Source organism: Punica granatum, chromosome 7, assembly GCF_007655135.1.
Source record: "Punica granatum isolate Tunisia-2019 chromosome 7, ASM765513v2, whole genome shotgun sequence".
Classification (NCBI taxonomy): domain Eukaryota; kingdom Viridiplantae; phylum Streptophyta; class Magnoliopsida; order Myrtales; family Lythraceae; genus Punica; species Punica granatum.
In genome coordinates, this window is record NC_045133.1 from 4,730,547 (window position 1) to 4,749,400 (window position 18,854).

The following is an 18,854-nucleotide window of genomic DNA, read 5'->3' on the forward strand; positions in this document are numbered from 1 at the left end:
AATATATTCTTTCGACTTTTTCATGAAATTGTCTAATTCTCCGTCTGAAAATATATCGCCCTTTCACTTTATCGTAAAAAAGTTATCATCTTTACATTATATTGTAAATATATTATCTCGACTTTTTTATGAAATTGTCTAATTCTCCATCTGAAAATATATCACCCCTTCACTTTATCACAAAAAAGTTGTATCGTCTTTACATTATATTGTAAATATATTCTCTCGACTTTTTCATGAAATTGTCTAATTCTCCATCTGAAAATATATCGCCCCTTCACTTTATCACAAAAAAGTTGTATCATCTTTACATTATATTGTAAATATATTCTCTCGACTTTTTCATGAAATTGTCTAATTCTCCATCTGGAAATATCTCAAATCCCAATGTCCCCAATACACGAGTACGTCCTCAAGGAATCTCCAGTTGATGTTTATTCATATCATTTGGTTTTATCCTAGGTTGAATGCATAAAATAATTTTAGCCATGCATAATGGAGGACTTTGGGTTAATGGACTCATACTTCTTGGACACTCTTACAATAGATTTGACTTTGTTATGGACCATTCAGGTTGATTTTACGTGAGATCCCCGTGCACTCGAACAACCCGCAAAATGGAAAGATAAGGGTGGTGGCTCGTTTTTCCTTTCCAACACTCAAGTCAACCAGGATACTCATTAAAGCAATAATACATAGATCATAGACAATGGACGTACCTTGATATTTATACATGATCATGAAGATATTCATTATCTTATTCAATATGATTCTCGATATATCGCACAAATATCGTATCTTCTTAAATCAAGAAAGATACTCGGACTCTACACTAACCCAGACAAGTCCCCTGCTTCGCTGGGCTCCGTTGAGCCTCGCGTAGCTTTGCCCTTTACTAGGCTTTAGAGACCCTCATGGCCCATCAAGTATCGAACCCAAAACCCGATCCTGACCGACTTAAAATATCACCAAAGAAACATATATTGCTTTTTATTGCATATGTGAATTATTGATCTGATATAAAGAAATAAAAATTTTAAATAAAGAAATACAAATAACCTTATTAATGACAATCGAAATCTGAAATATTTTAATTTTTAAGTGGGGGAGCATGCTATTTCATTACGTCTTTTTTTTATAAAGAAGTATTGAGCTTGACTTAGTGATGCACATTTTTCTATGACAAAGCTTCTGTCTATTTTCTTTTTTCTTTTTTCTTTTTTTCCCTTTTTTGTCCCCCATAACTTGCTCATATTCATTGAACAACGGGGTTAACGAAAGAGCCAAAATAGCATTAATTATGATACAAATTAAGAAGCATGCCTCAGACTCCTCTAATTTTTATTTCTAATTTCTCATAGATGTAGTTTTATTCCACGCAGGCTTTCATACTCCGCCATTATTATTTTTAATTTTTTAACTTTTGTTTAGGGCCTCGGCTCCATTATCCTATGAAAAAATATATATATCCCACGTCCGTGACAGGTGAGGGAGGGATAAAAGAAAAACAACCAAATTTTATTTATTTTTCTTCATTTTTAATACTTTAGATCAGATCTCGCTAGTCGCTACTATATTAAATTAATATTCCGATTTAAAAAAAGAACAGAAATTTCGGACAAAATTGAAATCTGAAATGGAGTCAACTGAGTAGAGTTTACCTTCCCGCATGCACGGGTACGAGGGCGCGTGTTCAGACTGTGGGGCCCAGTAATCCCGACCTCACCAACCGGGCCTGCAAAATCTTTCCTTGACGAGGAGCTTATAATTTTGTCACCTCCAATTTTTTTTTTAATTTAACCAAAAAATTAATCTTAAAAATAGAATACTGTGTATAAATACTACCGAAGAAAGAATACTGTGTATAAATCCATAGATTAGTCAGGTAATGAAAGAGAGTAAATTTTCCTACGAAAAAAAGAAAGAGATTACATTGTGTTTGGTAACAAATTTAAATTTGATTTAATTTGATTTAATTTGATTTGAGAAGTTAAAGAGAAAAGTAATTGAAAAACTATATGTGAAAGAATTTTAAGAAGAAGATAAAAAAAAATAATGATTGTGTTGTTAAATTGAGAAATAAATGTTAAAATTGTAGAATAAATGTTGAATAATTGAGAGAATTTAGTATTAAAATTAATTTAAATAATAGATAAGAAAACCTATGAAAAAGAATTTAAATAAAAAAATAAAAAAGTAATGATTGTGTTGTTAAATTGAGAAAAAAGTAAAGTTAAATTAAATTAAATTATATTTTAACAAAAATTATGTAAAAGGCGATAAATTTTTTTATGATCCTACCTCAAATGACTTAGTAAGAAATAACCAATAAAAATTCTTTAATAAAGAATAATTATGACAATTATTCAAATTATTAGCATCAAATTCCCAATTTTATGCAATTTAATTGGTTATTTCTCACGTCATGTGGTGAGGTATGATAACCCAATAACTTCTCGTAAAAAGACTATTTCATGTTGAACTATCTGCACTGTCTAAGGTTCGATTGACTTATTCCATGAACTAGCACTGTGTTCACGTGGACCGTGAAAACTAATCAAATAAATCTCGGACGACCCTCGTTATTAAATATATAAAATAAAACATTGTCGAACGGAGAAATTATTGAATACTTTGTAGTTGGTCGTCTTTCCTTTTCTTTTATTTTTTCAAAAGACAATTGCAGTATCACAATTAGAGGCACTTTATCAAAAAATGATTCAATTGTTATCTAAAATAAACCGGTCCGGCCAATCATCTTCTATTTCAACACAAATGTTGTTAATGAAATTAGGTGACATTAAGCAAGTTCCCGTCTTCTCGTGTTGGTTTTTGATACTTTCCGAACTAGTTTCATATCTTACAGTCATACTCACTGAATAATCATCAAAATTCCAAAACATATATGTGATTCGAACTTACGAGACAAATTTATTGTGATGAGCATCGACCGGGGTCTAAGTAGCGCGACCCCCTTCATCACGTTTTAAGTAAAAGCTCCAACAGTAATTGTGGATTCTAAATCATGCAAATAGACAAAAGAACCAACCATCCTTAATCCCAATTATGCCAGCCATGAAAAAACCATTCCCTTTATCTTTCGCCCTTCACGTAGATTTGATATTACAAAAGAAAAAAAAAAGATTACTAAAAATCAAGTCAAAGTCTTTTAATTTCAGATGGATGGTGAGTATCCACCTCAACCGTGTCAAACTCGCTCTTTCAAAAGTAACTTTTCTTATGCTTTTCCATCTTTTTATACTTTCCTTGCATCATAATGAGGCTTTCTTTCATGGTGATGAGAAGACAAGCCAACTGCTGCTGCTAGTAAGGCAAAAAAGTGAGGAGCTTTACATGTCCTTCCAAGCAAAGAGGAAGGTGAAACTTAGGTCCGTGACGGTGGGGCTCCCGATCAAGCAGTATATTGTTGTTCCATCTGTCACGGAAGCATATCGGCACGCGGAATTGGACGAGATGTGAAATTACAATAAGATGCTCGATGTGTTTTAACCCATATGTTCCCTGGAATTGTTCGAGAATAATCTGAGAAAATTCATATATATTATCTAATAGTAGTCTTAAAGGAGAAAATAGAATTAAAAAAAAATTGTAAAAAGAGTGAATAACAATGAAAGCGAAAGAAGTGGGGACTGATGAGCAAATGCTGGGAGGTTTCCTCTCATCTCAGTAAAGTCCAAAAGTTATTCGAATTAGAATATTGTTTGGTGAATCACAGTTGAGCAGTACTTGTGGACCTCGGATGTTAGCTGCTCTAGCTCGTAACTTCTTTCAATAGTATAATCTGATGTGACGGTTTTTGCGCATATTGCACGGACTTGTAAGTTAATTCAACTCAAAAAAATTCACTCGATAATCTATTACGCATACATATCCATTATTAATAGTAGTATATATAACTTCTCAATATGGATGATGTCGAAAACTCTCATGCTAATGATCTCATTAACATGAGCTGAATAAGATTAAACGAGGCGTACAAATTATTATGTCACTCGAAAGATAATCCAATGGGGAGTTAAGGATTTAGAAGAAGACCCCCCCTGACAACAATTCCTCGTTAAAAGGAGTCCAATTGAATGATCATGCTTAGTCACGATCATATACTCAAATCACGAGAACAATATCGCGTGTTATGGACGGCGAGAATTTGGCCACCACAAAAAGAACTAGAAAGGCGTCGTCCCTTCTTCTTCTTCTTTTTTTTTTTTTTTTTTTGATTAGATAAAAGGACCGTGCTTTAGCTTAATAAAGTACGGGGATGGGAAGTAAATTATAGTAATCATGGATATGGACACCACAAAGGGAGTCCACGGTGCAAGTGGAAGTCTCCATCACAAAGGGGTTGGCCACTCCGATCATGACTTATTACCTCAGATTGCACTAGGTAAGGGCTGAACTAGTGCCCGCGTTACATAAAGCATACTCCGGTTTAAACAACCACAGTATTTTCCACGCGGGTTTAGTGAACGAAACGATACTCACCAGGGAGGATCCTTGTATGATGCAAGTTTATACGAAAGAACATATTTTGATAGAGATATTGATCGTTATTATCCAACCTTTCAAGCTACTGAAAATCCCGGTTCTCGTCGATCATACACCTTCTAGAAATATGTGACGCCCATCACCTTCTTTTTTCACCTAGACTGTTCGAGATCCGCTATTACAATCTATCGCTTTCTTATTTATAGTCAAGATTAGAAGGACTCATGAAAACGATACGCTAAGAAGTTTTTTTTTTTTTTTTTTTTGCCGCAGAAAAAGCACTAATTAAAGCATGACCCTGAGAAAAAAATTGAATGACAGGTCACATCCATGTTCTCAAACGGAAAATGTGATACACATGAACACATGAGAAAGAGTCCTAATTCTCCTCCTACTTCATTCTCCTACGTGGGACTGGGGCGGCAGTTAAAAGTACTTATCTCTTCTACTTTCCCTTTTTCTCTAATTCCGTTTTCGCTAGAATCTCGAATAAAAACTCGCATTCATCGTACCCGAGTAATCATATTCAGGTCGAAGCATCGACCGGGAAATACGAATGCCGTGAAAGATCAGTAACAACCCGTGATCTTACCTATAAATGAAGAAAATCGGTGAAAGCTTCCAAGCCACCAAACCTTCAGTGGGGAAGAAAACAACAATCTGGGTTTTCTGATTGCGATATTGGAAAGTGACTTCAGACATCAAATTATTATTAGGGAAAAAAAAAACCAAAAGGAAAAAAAGAGAGTGGATTAAATAGACAGCACAGCTGTTGAGTGCTAACCCATCTAATTCTCAGAATAAGTTTCAGCCACATAAATGATAATGGACAGTACAAAACAGTGGCCCCAAAGAGGACCCAAATAATTATATGTACACATGTATACTACCATTAAAGCAATTATACAGGCAAAGGCAACAAGCGGGACGTGATGCACACAAGCCGGTCCGGGAAGAGGCGAAGCAAAACCTCGTTTAATAATGTCACAGCAAGAGGTACAAAATGTAAAAGGTCGACCCGGGTCCTTCCTTCCTCTTATTCTACAGGGCAAGTGGTTCTTGCCTGCTCTGCCCGTTGTTGTAGCCATCGTAGGGCTTTGTGGACTTGTTGGACCGCCTCCTGAGAACGACGATCCACGTGATTGCTTCCAAGAAGACCGCGATCCCCCCGAGGATGGAAATCACGATTATGTAGGCAGTCTTCCACTTCTCCCCAGGCTTGAGGATGTCATAGCCCTTGAAGATGTTGAGTATCCCGAGGATGAGGATCGCGTAGCCAACGCCATGGTGGTAGATATTCCAGTAAGTCCGGTACTTGTGGTCCTTCTTCGGCCTCAACAGCAGCGCAAATATCTGCAGTTTTTGCATCCGAATGAAAAGTTAGAGTTGGCAGGTTATAGCCATTTCCCTCTCAAGAAAACGATGGAAAATTTTCCATAATTCGTAATTCCATCTTAAAGATAACTAAGGCAAGATCATTATGTATCAAGAGAGAGTGTGGCGCAGTGGTGCACCTCTCGATCATTATTATTCTCCCCTTATTGGGATACCAAGATCACGGGATATCACAGGAAATCTGGAGATTAAAGGCTCAATTAAAGCAAAAAGAACAGAGAAATACACCAACTCTCAAGCAATCAGTTGGCATTCGACTTCGACAGCCACTATACTATGCTCAGCAATCTGCAAAAGTTTTCATATGGATTCCATCTGAAAGGATTTCTAAAACTGAATGTATTGATCGATCAATATGTATCTGAGAAACTATATAGGGGCACACAGCGAAAAGCCAGCAGCGATTAGCGGGTGCGATTCTACATCAGAATTTCCTCACAGGAAGGAATACATGGATCAATGTACCTGCACAGTGGCGAGGCAGAAGAGGGCGATCCCAATATTCCGGTGATTGGAGTACACAACACTTGGAGATTCGCTTCCGAGCTTGAGACCGGTTCCCCAACCCGCAACCCCGATAACATAAGCAGAGAACTGGCAGGAGACGTGCAGATAAAACCAAACCGGATCCGCAGAGGGGAAGGTCCTCACGTACCTCGCGATGATGATACCGACTGGGAACATAATCCCCCAGCTCACCACATTTAGAATTCCATGAATCTGGGCAAAACAACATCGACCGAACGCATCAAAAATTTTCCTAATTCCATCCAAAATCTTTCATAATCCATAGATTCCTCAATTCTCCTGCTAAATTAGTAACTCAACCCGAAACCGGCATTAGAATTTCGCCCCAAGCGCGGAAACCCTCCCAATAGCATTTCATCGATATTTCCAAGAAATTTTTTTAAAAGAAAAATAGAAATGGTAAGAATCTCACATCTTGTTAAGAAATCCGACAAGAATCTGAGCATTGGCCAAGAAAATCGAAAATTACGAATACTCACATTCTTCTTCTTCGTGCGGGACCCATCGGCGGTGGACGTGCTCTGCCCCGCCACCAAATCTAGGGTGCCCTTGGAGGCGAGGTTGGCCTGGGCGAAGTCGTGCTTGTCGGGCATGCCGTCGGTGACGGACGGCCCCACCTGCCACACGTGGTTCAGCTTCGACGCGTCCCCGGGGACCTTAAACTTAGCGTAGATCCTCATCGTCCCGTCGCCGGAGTTCTCCTCGGCGGACATGTCCCAGACCTCGAACGAGATCTTGGACTGCTTGACGGAGGCGTACGAGCTGACATTGTAGGTCTTCACGGTCATGGCCCCGGTGGACGAGTCCTTGAAGGCGATGAGTGCCTGCGCCCCAACCATCCCCATGCCCGTCGGGTTCAGGGCCCACGACACCCACCCGCCGGACTGCGCCGGCTTGGCCACGAACGCTACGGCGGCGGATTTGTTCGCGGCGTCGTAGGAGTAGTGGAGGGCGGAGCTGAGAGACGGGAGGTCAAGGCATGCGGCGTAGAGGTTGCTGTTGGTGAGCTTCGGGCTCGAGCAGGTTTGAGAACTCGCCGGGGAGACTGTAACGGCGGAAAGGACGAAGAGGACGAGCAGAGATCGGAGAGAAGCCATTGCAGAGACAGACAGACAGACAGAGAGAAACAGAGAGTTTTGTCTTTCAGTTTGGTAAAGGTTTTTTTTAACTGTTGGGGACAGGGAAGTGTCGGGTTCTTATACTGAGAGGAAGAGAGGTTGAAGAGGAAGATGATGAAAAGGCCAAAACTTTTTCTTTTTTTTTTTTACACCCCCCCTCCTTATTATGGCCAGAGAATATTAATTAGATTTCCAAGTATATTTACCTTTTTTCCCTAATGAAGGAGTAGCCAAATTCGATCCCTCCGATTCTTTTCATTTTCGTTTCGTCCTCAGACCGGTCCGGTCCGGGCTCGAGACTCATAACACGGCATGGACCGGCACCACAATTTGGCTCGGCTTCTTATCGAGACCACACTCTTCCAAAGTTCACCGTAAAATTCGAACTTAAGAAACTTGAAAGTTCTAATTTTAAGATACTCTTAATTTAGACCAGCACTCGATGACTATCGATATGATCCAGTAAGTTTGTGGTGAGCTAGTTTGACAATGCCTCGTACCATTTATGCATCATTATTCATGAGTATTAATGTCCCTTTTTTATTTATAAATAAGGTACATGATAGATTTTATAAATGAAATGAGAAATTAAAAATAATATGTACGAGAAGTGATACTTATGAAAATCGAATTTAAAATCTGTTAAGTGGCATTTGGTGTGATGAAATCTAAGTACATCCCTATCCTAGTAATGTTAGACTAAATTGCCTGGACTCATAAGATAGGTCTATTTGATTAAATCGCATTATCAGAAATCTTTATTGACCTGTTAATACACATAACCAGCAAAGTGTTAATATGAATAGCCATCATAAAAGGTGTCTATGTAACTTGCTAAGTTACTACCTTGCGGCAATCTCCAAGCACTTCTTTTAACATTTCCAGTAATTTCATTGACATTCACTAATTTAGTTGGTGATAATATAAATTGGTAGTAATTTAAATTGTCAATTATATATTTTGGTATTATACCAAGCGCTACATACTTTCTATTCTTTTGTTTTTTTTTTTTTATTCCCTTCTGGCCTCATTTTTTTTCTAGTGATTCCTTGCATTCTCATTCAGCACGACGGTTATTTCCAAAAATAAATGGTCAAAATTCAAATTTGTGTCGTTAGAAAAAATGATAAATGCGAAGGAAATTCTTTTGGGAGAGACAACAAATGTGGGTTGGCTCGCTCTCCTCATCGTTGGAATAAAAACCCCTATCTGTCTCTTCTAATAAGTTTGTGATCGTTATTAGGGAGAAGTTCTTTTGGTTTTTCGTAGATAAAATGACGGGACCAATAGTTGTGACCTTATATTCCCTGTTACGCGGTGTTTGGATTCTCGTATTCAACCGCTAACATATCAGACGAACTGAAGAACCAGTGCAAGCACTGACTCCATCAGCGTAACACCATTAAAGACCTAGTATAATTCACAGAAGTTGATATCCTCAAGCCCAAGTAAAGAGCATACTTCTAATAAATGTTTTGACACAAATTCATAAAGAAGATTTGAATTTGAAATATTGGAAATTTATTGAGAATAAACTTGTAACCACTAGATCACTATTAAGGAGGAGCCAGTTGTTTGTCCTTTTTTGTGTTTTGTTACTCTAATTGTTTTGAATCAATTTAGTCCTTATGATCTTCGTCGATTTCATCACTCAGTCAATTATAATGTCAAATTGAGATGACTTTAATAAAAAGTTTATAATCTGAGTCATATGGTCACGTTTGATTGAAATATAAAATAATCTAATATGTTGTTTTTAACAGTTCTATTAATTTCTTATTAATAATGCATAAATCCAACCGGAAGTACGATAATCGACTGATATGTAGTCGGATGTGTTTCGCATCATTGACGTGCGGGTATACTACTAAGCGAGATAATCAGATATATCCCATGCTAGCTTCGTCTTGGAGAAGATTTTGTCATAGTTCGGAAATTATGGCTCCAGTCCCCTTTGAGTCGTCGACTATATCCATTTCCGCAACATCCTTTATCTAACTCGAAGTTAGAAGCTTAAAGTTGAATGAGAAGGTACCATAGTTCGAACAAAATGTAGTCGATCACATGGAGAACATTTTTTTTCCTTTTCTTGGCTCAATAAGATAACATGGAGAACATAATAAACTGCATCTACATCCTCCTTTAACAGTTTTGCGCGTGCATCGTGAGGAAGATAGATAGCTACATTATAACGTATAATTGACAGCCATGTTTAGTATTATTTGTACGAATGACAATTCAACGAATAATATATGATCATCATGCTTCTCGATTAATTTACGAGGTACCAATAATATAATTCTTGGTTAACGTGGATGTCATGTGGCACCCGATATTTTTAGTGTCTAACAGGGATTTAATAGAATTTATTTAATTACTAATGATACGAGGTATCAATAATATACTTCTTGGTTAACGTGGATGTCATGTGGCACCCAATATTTTTAGTGTCTAATAGGGATTTAATAAAATTTCTTTAATTACTAATGATATGAGGTACCAATAATATACTTCTTGGTTAACATGGATGTCACGTGGCACCCGATATATTTAGTGTCTAACAGGGATTTAATAAAATTTATTTAATTACTAGTGAATTTGACATAGGATTCCGTCCCCGGGATTATATGCAAAATAGAAGGTAGCACGTGTTTACCCTGCGTGATTATGATTAATTAAAAAAATAAATAAAAATCAAGAAATTAATTAATAAGTCCAACAGCTTAATGTCAAGCCCTTATAATATAAACTGCAGCATAATCAATAAAAATTACTCAAAACCCCTCAAAATCATCAGAAATCAATAATTACACCTCAAAATCCAAGCCCGCACCACAAAGACAGGCTCGACAACAGAGCGCCACTAATTACCTTCAGTATCCTCGGAGCCTCACTGGTCGGCGTGGGGGCGGGAGCCGCCTCCGGAACCCCGGTGCTCCCACCACCGCTAGTGGGGGCAGTGGTACTATCGGTGAGGTCCAATGTGCTCTTGGAGTTCTTGTTATCCGGAGTCATGGCGTGGATCCGTGGCTGGGTCCCGTTGACCGAGCTCCCAACTTGCCACACCTGGTTTAAGCTAGTCGCGCCCTTGGGGACCTTCACGGACCCGAAGAGCCTCATGGTCCCATTCGACTCGTCCGCCTTGAGGTCCCACACATCGAACGACAGCTTGCCCTCCACTATGGAGTGGTACGACGAGATGTTGTAGGTCTTGGCCACTATTGGTCCGCTCGCTGCAGCACGATCGGCATTTATTAGAGCGTTAGTCCCAAATAATCAATTAATAACTGCACTACGGCTCAGTCTTTTCCTCTTTTGCATTTTCACCCTTTCTTTATTGATCTACCATCTTAGCTCCTCAAAGTGTACGAATAATAATGAAAAATTTACTCAGCTGACAAAAAATTATTTTAATAACACGTGATTTATTTATTCAGCAAAAATTCGGCCCAAAATGAAAACAAATATATATCTATATATATGAAAAATAATTCAAAAAGAAAGAAAGAGTGAAGGATGTTCGAGTAATTTCAGTGAAATGCAGGGGCAAATGGGCAATTAATACCCTAAAAAAGTTAACGAGTCCGTACTACTGGTGGACGTCTTTACCGGGTTTGAGGGCCATGAGAGCCTGAGCGCCGACCATGCCGGTGAGGGTGGGGTTGATGGCCCAGGAGATCCAGCCGGTGGAGGCGGCGAGGTAGGCCACCGAGAGGGAAGAGTTGGTGGCGTTGTACGTGTAATGCAAGTACGCCCCCAGCGCCGGGAGGTCCGCACACTCGGTGTACGCCCTGCCGGTTGCGCTCTCGGTTACCTTCTGCGACGCGCACGTCAGGGACTCCGCCGGAGTCACCGCCACCATCAGGACCAGGGCGAAGGGCACAGCCAGCAGAAGAGGAAGAGAGAGAGACGCCATTGCTGAGAGAGAGAGAGAGAGAGAGAGAGAGAGAGAGAGAGTAAAGTTGGACTTAGACAGGAAGATGAGGCCAGGACGGAGTGGGGAATATATAAAGGGAAAGGACAGAGCTTTTTGGGCTGTTTGAGGGGAGTGGGACGGTGGGGGCTGTTTCTGTCCTGCGACATGGAGAAAAGGGATGAATCACTGTCCAACAGAATTAATGGTGTGAAAAAGAAGTGTGATAATCATTCATTCACCGCCCCATCGGTCCCGTCTTTATTTCAAATCACATGTCGATTATCGACCATTCCGAGACGTTCGAATGTTCCGATAACACGAGCATTCTTTAGAATAGGCATCCATCGTGACAATGAGACATGTATTTATGAGGCCCGTCAAGATGATGTTCTGCGGCGCCGGACCTTTGGGTGGGGATGACATGGTCGATGCATTTGCTACGTCTATGATGTGAAACTTTGACTCTCAACAGTCCCTATTATGAAGTTCGATGAGGGCACTTATATATTGTTACGGGTCTAAGGCTTTTCCATTGATATTGACTTTCGACTATACTTTTAGTATGGATACCATGTCAAGCACCGGACGAACCAAAAATTACATGGAGCGTTGAAACAATTGATATGAGTACGCGGGTCCAATGTTACCGTTAATAGAAGTTTGGGGGAGAAATTTTGAATTTTTCAACACCAAACAAATGGGAACTCCCATAGGTAGATATCCTCCCACCAACTACTTTGGAATTAAGCGGGCGGGCTATTCTTCGACGTCTTCATTCCAAAACCTTTTACTTCGCACTGATTTCTGCCGACAAAGCATGAGTGCGGTCTGTCCCCATCTACGCGATCGTTCTTTTATTTTGGAGATCATGATGAATCCTCCACGTAATAATTAAATTGAATCTCGCTCACTCAAGCGTTAATTTGCTCTTGTCACGAAGGGCTTCGAAGTAGATTTCAAATCTCGATACTGCATATAAAGTTTGTCCACCAATAGTACAATTCATAAACTGCATTATAACTCGTGATTTATTTTTTTTGTTTATCATCATTATTATTATTTTGTAAGATTAATAGATTATAGTCAAACATAGTGGAAATGGAATGATATTTTATGATATATTGTCGTAACTATTTTCATGCATGCTGTTAAATAATTACGTTTTGTTGGGTTAAAGGCCAGCACTAACCCTATTTCTTGGGGTTGAAAGGGAAATATTATGATTTATAAGCAAGATTGTTTTTCTGCTAATAATATATTGTGCTGATTAAAGATGATGTAGGGCATCGGTAATCATACATGTTAATGAAATAATCTTTTTATCCCTCATTCCAACGAGAAAAGTATATTATATTTCGCCCATGCAAAGCAAATCATAGAGCAACGTAATGATGTCAAAGCTCAAAGGAAACGGCTACCTAATTCCCAATTACAGAGTGCAGAATATGTATATATGTCAAACGATCGCTTTCTTTTTCGGAAAATGGATCATGTATTGATCGTTGATGTGTACACTGAACTGCTCGATGTTGATACCTTCGTAATAATATAAAGTGGCATTTGTCCTCTGGGATGGTCCAACACATGTTCGGCATGAAAGGTTTCGAAGATACTGTATGATATATGTGATAAATTATTTCAACTTGCATTCGTCCTTTGTTGCGGTCTAGCACTTGTTCGGCATGAAAGGTTTCGAAGATACAGCATGCACAATCTATGTGCTTGATACAGTTTTCGATCACACAGCTTCTTATTTCCGATTTTTCAGTTCATTCTTGGGTTTGAAGGGATATATGTAAAGTGTCCCGTCTTGGCTTCCCTTTACTCGATATACATACATTCTTACATATGTATACAGATAATATATAAGTTAGTATACGTTCAGTGTCAAAAGTCAAGGATGACATTAAATTCACATTGCTTTATTGAATGATTTTGGGCAGAAAACCCGCCCAATTAATTGCACCCAATATTGTATTTCCCAAGAAATATTTCCTCTTTCGCTTATGCAAACCACACTTAATATAAACGTAAATTGAGTAGACGTTTTGCATAGGCAATTAATTATAATATAATTATAAAAGCCAAATATTTCACCCCAAAAGAAAAATTATAAAAGCCAAACAATGCATCGAGAAAGCGGCATGATAGTTTTTAGGTAAAGATTCAGTAGAATATTTTTTACATAACCAATTAATTATGACATAAGTTATTTTCTTCATTTAATCCTACTCGCATATATAATATACAGATAACTTAGAAAAATTTCTATGATTAAAATTTTTTGGATAAATGATATATATGTAATATTATTATATGCATAAATTATTATATATAATAATAAATAACTTAGAATATACGAATATAATTACAATATTTTTCAGAGTTTATGTAAATTAAATGTCCACAGGCCACCAGGCGGCATTCGATTAGTTTTAGCATATTGGTCTTATTACTGAACCAAAGAATTAAATGAACTGATAATTTATACGGGAATTAATTGTATCATTGCAACAGATGTGTCAACTAAATGAAAGTTAAATATAAAGGATGCTTAAATCCTCCAAAACGGTTTGTTTTAAAAAGTTTCCTAATTTAACATTCCATCTACATTTATGGAGTAGCTTTTGGATATTGTGTAAATCACATCTTATTCCATTTTGAGTGGAATTTTGAATTGTGAAGATTTTGAATTGATTATTGATTATGATAATATAGCAACGTTCATTAAATATTACGAACCTATATTTCATCCCAAAAAAACAAAAAAGTTATTCCAACTTTTTCAGAGATCAATTGCGTCCGTCAATATTTCATGAATATAAAACTTGGACCCGAAATCGACTGCCTCGCACATATCTTTTGATTGATTTTAACAAAAACTAAAGGTATGGCATATGTACATAACCTCTATAGTAAACACTAGTAATTATAAAAATATAAATAAGCAGATTGATCTATATACCAAGAAACCACACTAGCCACTAGGCTAAGCCTTCCGCTAATTAAGGGCTTAATCTCTTCTTCTCTTTTAATTTTCCCTTTCAATTATTGGAGTTGTGATTTTTATTAAAAAAAAAAAAACGGTGTCATGCAAAATATACACGACAATCAGTTTAGACAATTAATAAAGCAAAGAAACAAAATTTGTCCTTCAACTTCTCATCTGCGTGGGCACACAGACAGTTCTTGTATACCATTTGGAATGCCACTTCCAGTTGCAAAGCGATATATAAAGATAACCGAAACGGGGCCACGATTTATAGTATTGCTCGTTTCATCCTCTTTACGTTATAAGGTACTGGACATGTACTTAGCCCTCCAAAGTCCAAGTGATCAGAATTTCTTGGCCCAGTAAATATAGTTCAGGAGATTGATGAAGTTGAGAATGCAGAGAAGGGTGTAGTAAAGATCCGCACGGTTATGATTTAGATCATTCCCCCCGAGCCATTTCTTCCCGGTTCTCCCGCTCGCAGAGTTAGTGACTGATACTAGGACTGAGCTCAGAAAGTACCCCATCGAGGTCGAGCACCAGGAGAGGGCCGTGCACATGCTCCTCATTTTATCAGGTGCCTCGGAGTAGAAGAACTCAAGCATCCCGCCTAGTGTGAACATGTCCGAGACCCCGAGCAGCATGTACTGCCAGACTAGCCAGAAGACTGAGATGGTGGTCCCACTGAGCTGCTCGGCTCGCCGTCTGGACTCGACTAGGGCAGCTGCGGCCATGGAGGCAGATGCAAGTGCAAGGCCAATCCCGATCCTCCTCAGTGGCTGGAACATACTGAGGCTTTTGGCACCAAAGAGGTGGACGGAATGCTCATAGAGAGGGATCGAGGCGAGCATGAAAAAGAGGGGGAACACAGACAGGGACTGCGTCGGGATCTTGAAGCCACGGATGTCACGGTTCATGATGGCACCTTGCTGGACCGTGAAGGTCTGGAGCTGGGCTAGGCAGCAGCTCATCATGATTGTGCTTGCAAATATGGGGAGGAGGCCAATGAATGTCTTTGTCTCTTCGACATCGGATGCACTTATTTTGTTATCAACTAGTGCTTTGTCCAGGAACCTGCATCATAATTTCTTGTTAGGTAATGCAGTATCTTATTTTCCGATTTATAACGAATCGAATATATTGCAAAGGGAAAACTTTTATGGTCCAGAGGCTGGACTGTCCAGGAACCGTTGGATGGGAGAAAAACCCCTTGCTTAAGGTGGGGTTGTTCCGGCATCCAACAATCCTGGGATCCATGGGCGGGCCGGTCGATCATGGACCCATTCCATAAGATGTACAGAAAGTGTAAATGCTTACTTGAATTTATCATTGGACTTTCCATCAGTCCTGAGTGAGTTCATTCCTACAAAAGAGTAATTGTTGGCTACCTGGGTGGGCGACACTTTCCAGTTTTGAAAAGCCGATGCGAATACCTTAACCCGAGGAAAACACGATGCGATTAACCGATACAAGTGACATCATATCTATATGGGGCCACATATTGTAAGTGCAGTGAGAATTAACAATTTTGATTAATCACTCACCGTATAGATCCTAGTGAATGCGCTTCCACTAGGGAGTTTGTACCTGTAGATGGGGAAGGCTCCAACGAAGACCAGGAGGCCCAAGCCCAAGACCACGAGTGAGATCCTGAAGCTCCAGTTCCAGCCCAAGTTCTCCTCGACCCACACCATCACGGTCGAGGTGATGAGGCCGCCGTTGCAGAGCGAGAAGAAGAACCAGTTGAAGAAAGCCGATATGGCCCGCTGGTCGGACTGCTCTATCTGGTCGGCCCCGTGAGCAGGAAGAGCCGCCTTGACCCCTCCCACACCGATGGCCATTGCGTAGAGCCCTGCGTAGAGGATCGCTGCCTGGGAGCGATTCGGTGTTTTGGTCCCTGATGGCTGCAGACCCGGTTCATGGGCTTGGATAGTCAATAATATTAGTCCCTGCGACCACACAAGATCGATGACATATTTACTAAGTTAGTAAGCCACATCAATCTGCTGGACCAAACCGACCGATGACGGCGATCGAAGCATGTGGGGCCTATCGCTAATATAATCATTTCGTATGATGAGTTTGGTCTTGTATGTACACTCATCATAAGTAAGTTATGGACCGAAAATTGCGATCGCAAATATATGGAGCCGGTTGATTCAAATGAATATGACCCTTAAAATCAATGTGCAAATGATATATATATAGTCAAGGAGGGTTTGTCATACCAGTAGCTCGAGGGAGCAGAACAGCACGAACGTCTTAAACCTCGTGAGGAAAGCGTCGCCGATAAATCCCCCGAACAAGGGGAACAAAAAAGCCGTGCCCATGAAATTGGTCGTCATGTTCGCGGCCTCCGCGATCGGGTAGTGCATTGAGTGCGTGAAGTACGATATAAAGTTCGTTGCGTTGGACAAGAAGACCAAGTTCTCCATCACCTCCACCGCTGCAAAATAACAACAACAACAACAATTTAAAATATATATATATATATATATAAAATGACAATAGTAAAATTGATAATAACATTAATTTTGGGGAATTCGTATTGATTTTTATTACCGCAGGTGAAGGCGGCAGCTCTAACTCCGCCGTGCTTCTTGGCGCTAGCCCTCTTCCCTCGCCAGTCCACAAACTCTGCCCTTTCAATGCTCACTTCTGTGTCCTAATTATTTATTTATTTTTTGGGGTTATAGACAGCAACAAGACTTAGGTAAAGAAGAAAAAAATTCATATATATATATATTATCGATAAACAACTCAGAATGAAACATCACCTGTCTGACAAGTTCATGAAATCAGGTGAAATCTGCACTTTTTTTTTTGTATAGAATAGCCATTGTTTTTATTTTTTTATTTTTGATAAAACATAATGGATTAATTAGCTAGCTCTATAGACAAAAATTTCATGAAAAATTATCATTCTTTCATCCATATGAGGATCTTAGCATGTTAGCTTGAATTTCTCAAGTGCATGTCCAAGAAACCACATAGATGAGCTATACGTGCTTTGTCCTAAGTTTTAGTCTCACATATTATATATCAACCTTTACACCTCTTCTTTGAACCGTCATATATATTATAAAATTGCGATTATTATTGGTTTGCCGCGTCATAATAAGTGAACAAGAATGGAAGAGGACCGCGAAAAGCCATGTGCGAAGCTTACCATGACGACGCTGCAGGTTGATTGTGATCAAGCTGGAGACTGGCACTGGCAGAGGCACTGAATCCCACGGACACAAAATTAGATTGAAGCAGAGAAGGCTATGGAAGAGAGAGTGATATATATATATATATGGATCGATTGATGGATGGAGTGAAGGGGCCGGTCGGATTTATGTGGGAGGTTTAATAAAATGGCATGGGCTTTGATTAAATGATGAGTCATGAATTGCAAGGGAAACCTGAGATAAGATTTTGAGTGACTAATTTGGAGCATCTTTACCCCCAAAATCTGCAATGCATGGCTGGCAGAGTCCAACACTTGTGTCCATGCTCATGCAAGCATTGCACACACTACCAGGACTTGCCCCCTTCACCCTCCATATTGAATTCAATGCTTAATTGCACAACGTGTGAAAATTATACATAAGCCAAAAAATATTTTTTTACCAAATCACAAGGTGACTTCATCAGTCGATTGGCTGATCATGCGGTCTATCGAATTTTTTTTTTGAATTTATACATTTTAGATAATGTTGGTTCACATGAAATGCAGTTTACCAATTATCTCGTTTTTATTAGCTTTCTAGAACATTGGTTCCTGGGTGAGATTTTTGTGAATCGTCAGAATAAGGAAAGTGGTAATAAAAAAACAATTTTTTTTTTTGGGTAAGAAGGTTATTCTTGTTTAGGGGTTTGGTGGGAAATTGTGCTTTTCCTTGTCTTATGTGCAAAAGAAGGATTATAAAAGGCATGAAATCTTAGAAAGATGTTTTGGCGAGCTTTTTAGGTTGTAATGATTGTATTGTCGAATTATGAAAAAATTAATAAATAATTAAGAGAAAGTAATAATTGTGTTATTGAATTATAAGGAAAATATAATAAATAGTTGAAAGAATTTAGTATTAAAAATTGAATTAAATAATAGTTAAGATAAAAAAAATTTAAAAAAAAAGAAAAAGTATTAATTGTGTCGTTGAATTGAAGATAAGTAGAGTTAAATTGGAATATAGTTAAAAAAAACTTTTTATTTGCCAAACAAAAGAGGTGAATCAATAAAATATTAATTGAGTAATAAGTAATTTCAGCCTCCGTAAAAAGAATAATACAAGTTTGAATTCGAAAAAACGCACTTGTTAGGAGAAAGAATAATTTTGAATTTTCGATCTCCTAAAATTGCGAAAGTATGTCTCTCGTGATTTTATTTATTTAAAAAAACTATCAACAAGGGTTG

At 38.7% G+C, this 18,854-nt stretch overlaps 3 protein-coding genes across 3 annotated transcripts; all 3 read right to left on the reverse strand.

The window, feature by feature from the left end:
- Window positions 1-5,239: 5,239 nt before the first annotated feature.
- On the reverse strand, window positions 5,240-7,618 carry LOC116214212 (cytochrome b561 and DOMON domain-containing protein At3g25290). Its single transcript, XM_031549563.1, has 3 exons — window positions 6,909-7,618; window positions 6,367-6,621; window positions 5,240-5,859 (listed from the first exon to the last, which is right to left on the reverse strand). The coding sequence occupies exons 1-3, from the start codon at window positions 7,524-7,526 to the stop codon at window positions 5,548-5,550; spliced, it is 1,185 nt and encodes a 394-aa protein (XP_031405423.1). The 5' UTR covers window positions 7,527-7,618; the 3' UTR covers window positions 5,240-5,547.
- A 2,607-nt stretch (window positions 7,619-10,225) lies between these two features.
- On the reverse strand, window positions 10,226-11,531 carry LOC116212781 (auxin-induced in root cultures protein 12). Its single transcript, XM_031547469.1, has 2 exons — window positions 11,157-11,531; window positions 10,226-10,780 (listed from the first exon to the last, which is right to left on the reverse strand). The coding sequence occupies exons 1-2, from the start codon at window positions 11,461-11,463 to the stop codon at window positions 10,362-10,364; spliced, it is 726 nt and encodes a 241-aa protein (XP_031403329.1). The 5' UTR covers window positions 11,464-11,531; the 3' UTR covers window positions 10,226-10,361.
- Window positions 11,532-14,609: 3,078 nt separating this feature from the next.
- Window positions 14,610-17,842, reverse strand: LOC116213214 (protein NRT1/ PTR FAMILY 4.2). Its single transcript, XM_031548072.1, has 6 exons — window positions 17,625-17,842; window positions 17,018-17,120; window positions 16,684-16,901; window positions 16,000-16,404; window positions 15,773-15,888; window positions 14,610-15,529 (listed from the first exon to the last, which is right to left on the reverse strand). The coding sequence occupies exons 1-6, from the start codon at window positions 17,625-17,627 to the stop codon at window positions 14,800-14,802; spliced, it is 1,575 nt and encodes a 524-aa protein (XP_031403932.1). The 5' UTR covers window positions 17,628-17,842; the 3' UTR covers window positions 14,610-14,799.
- Between the last annotated feature and the right edge of the window lie 1,012 nt (window positions 17,843-18,854).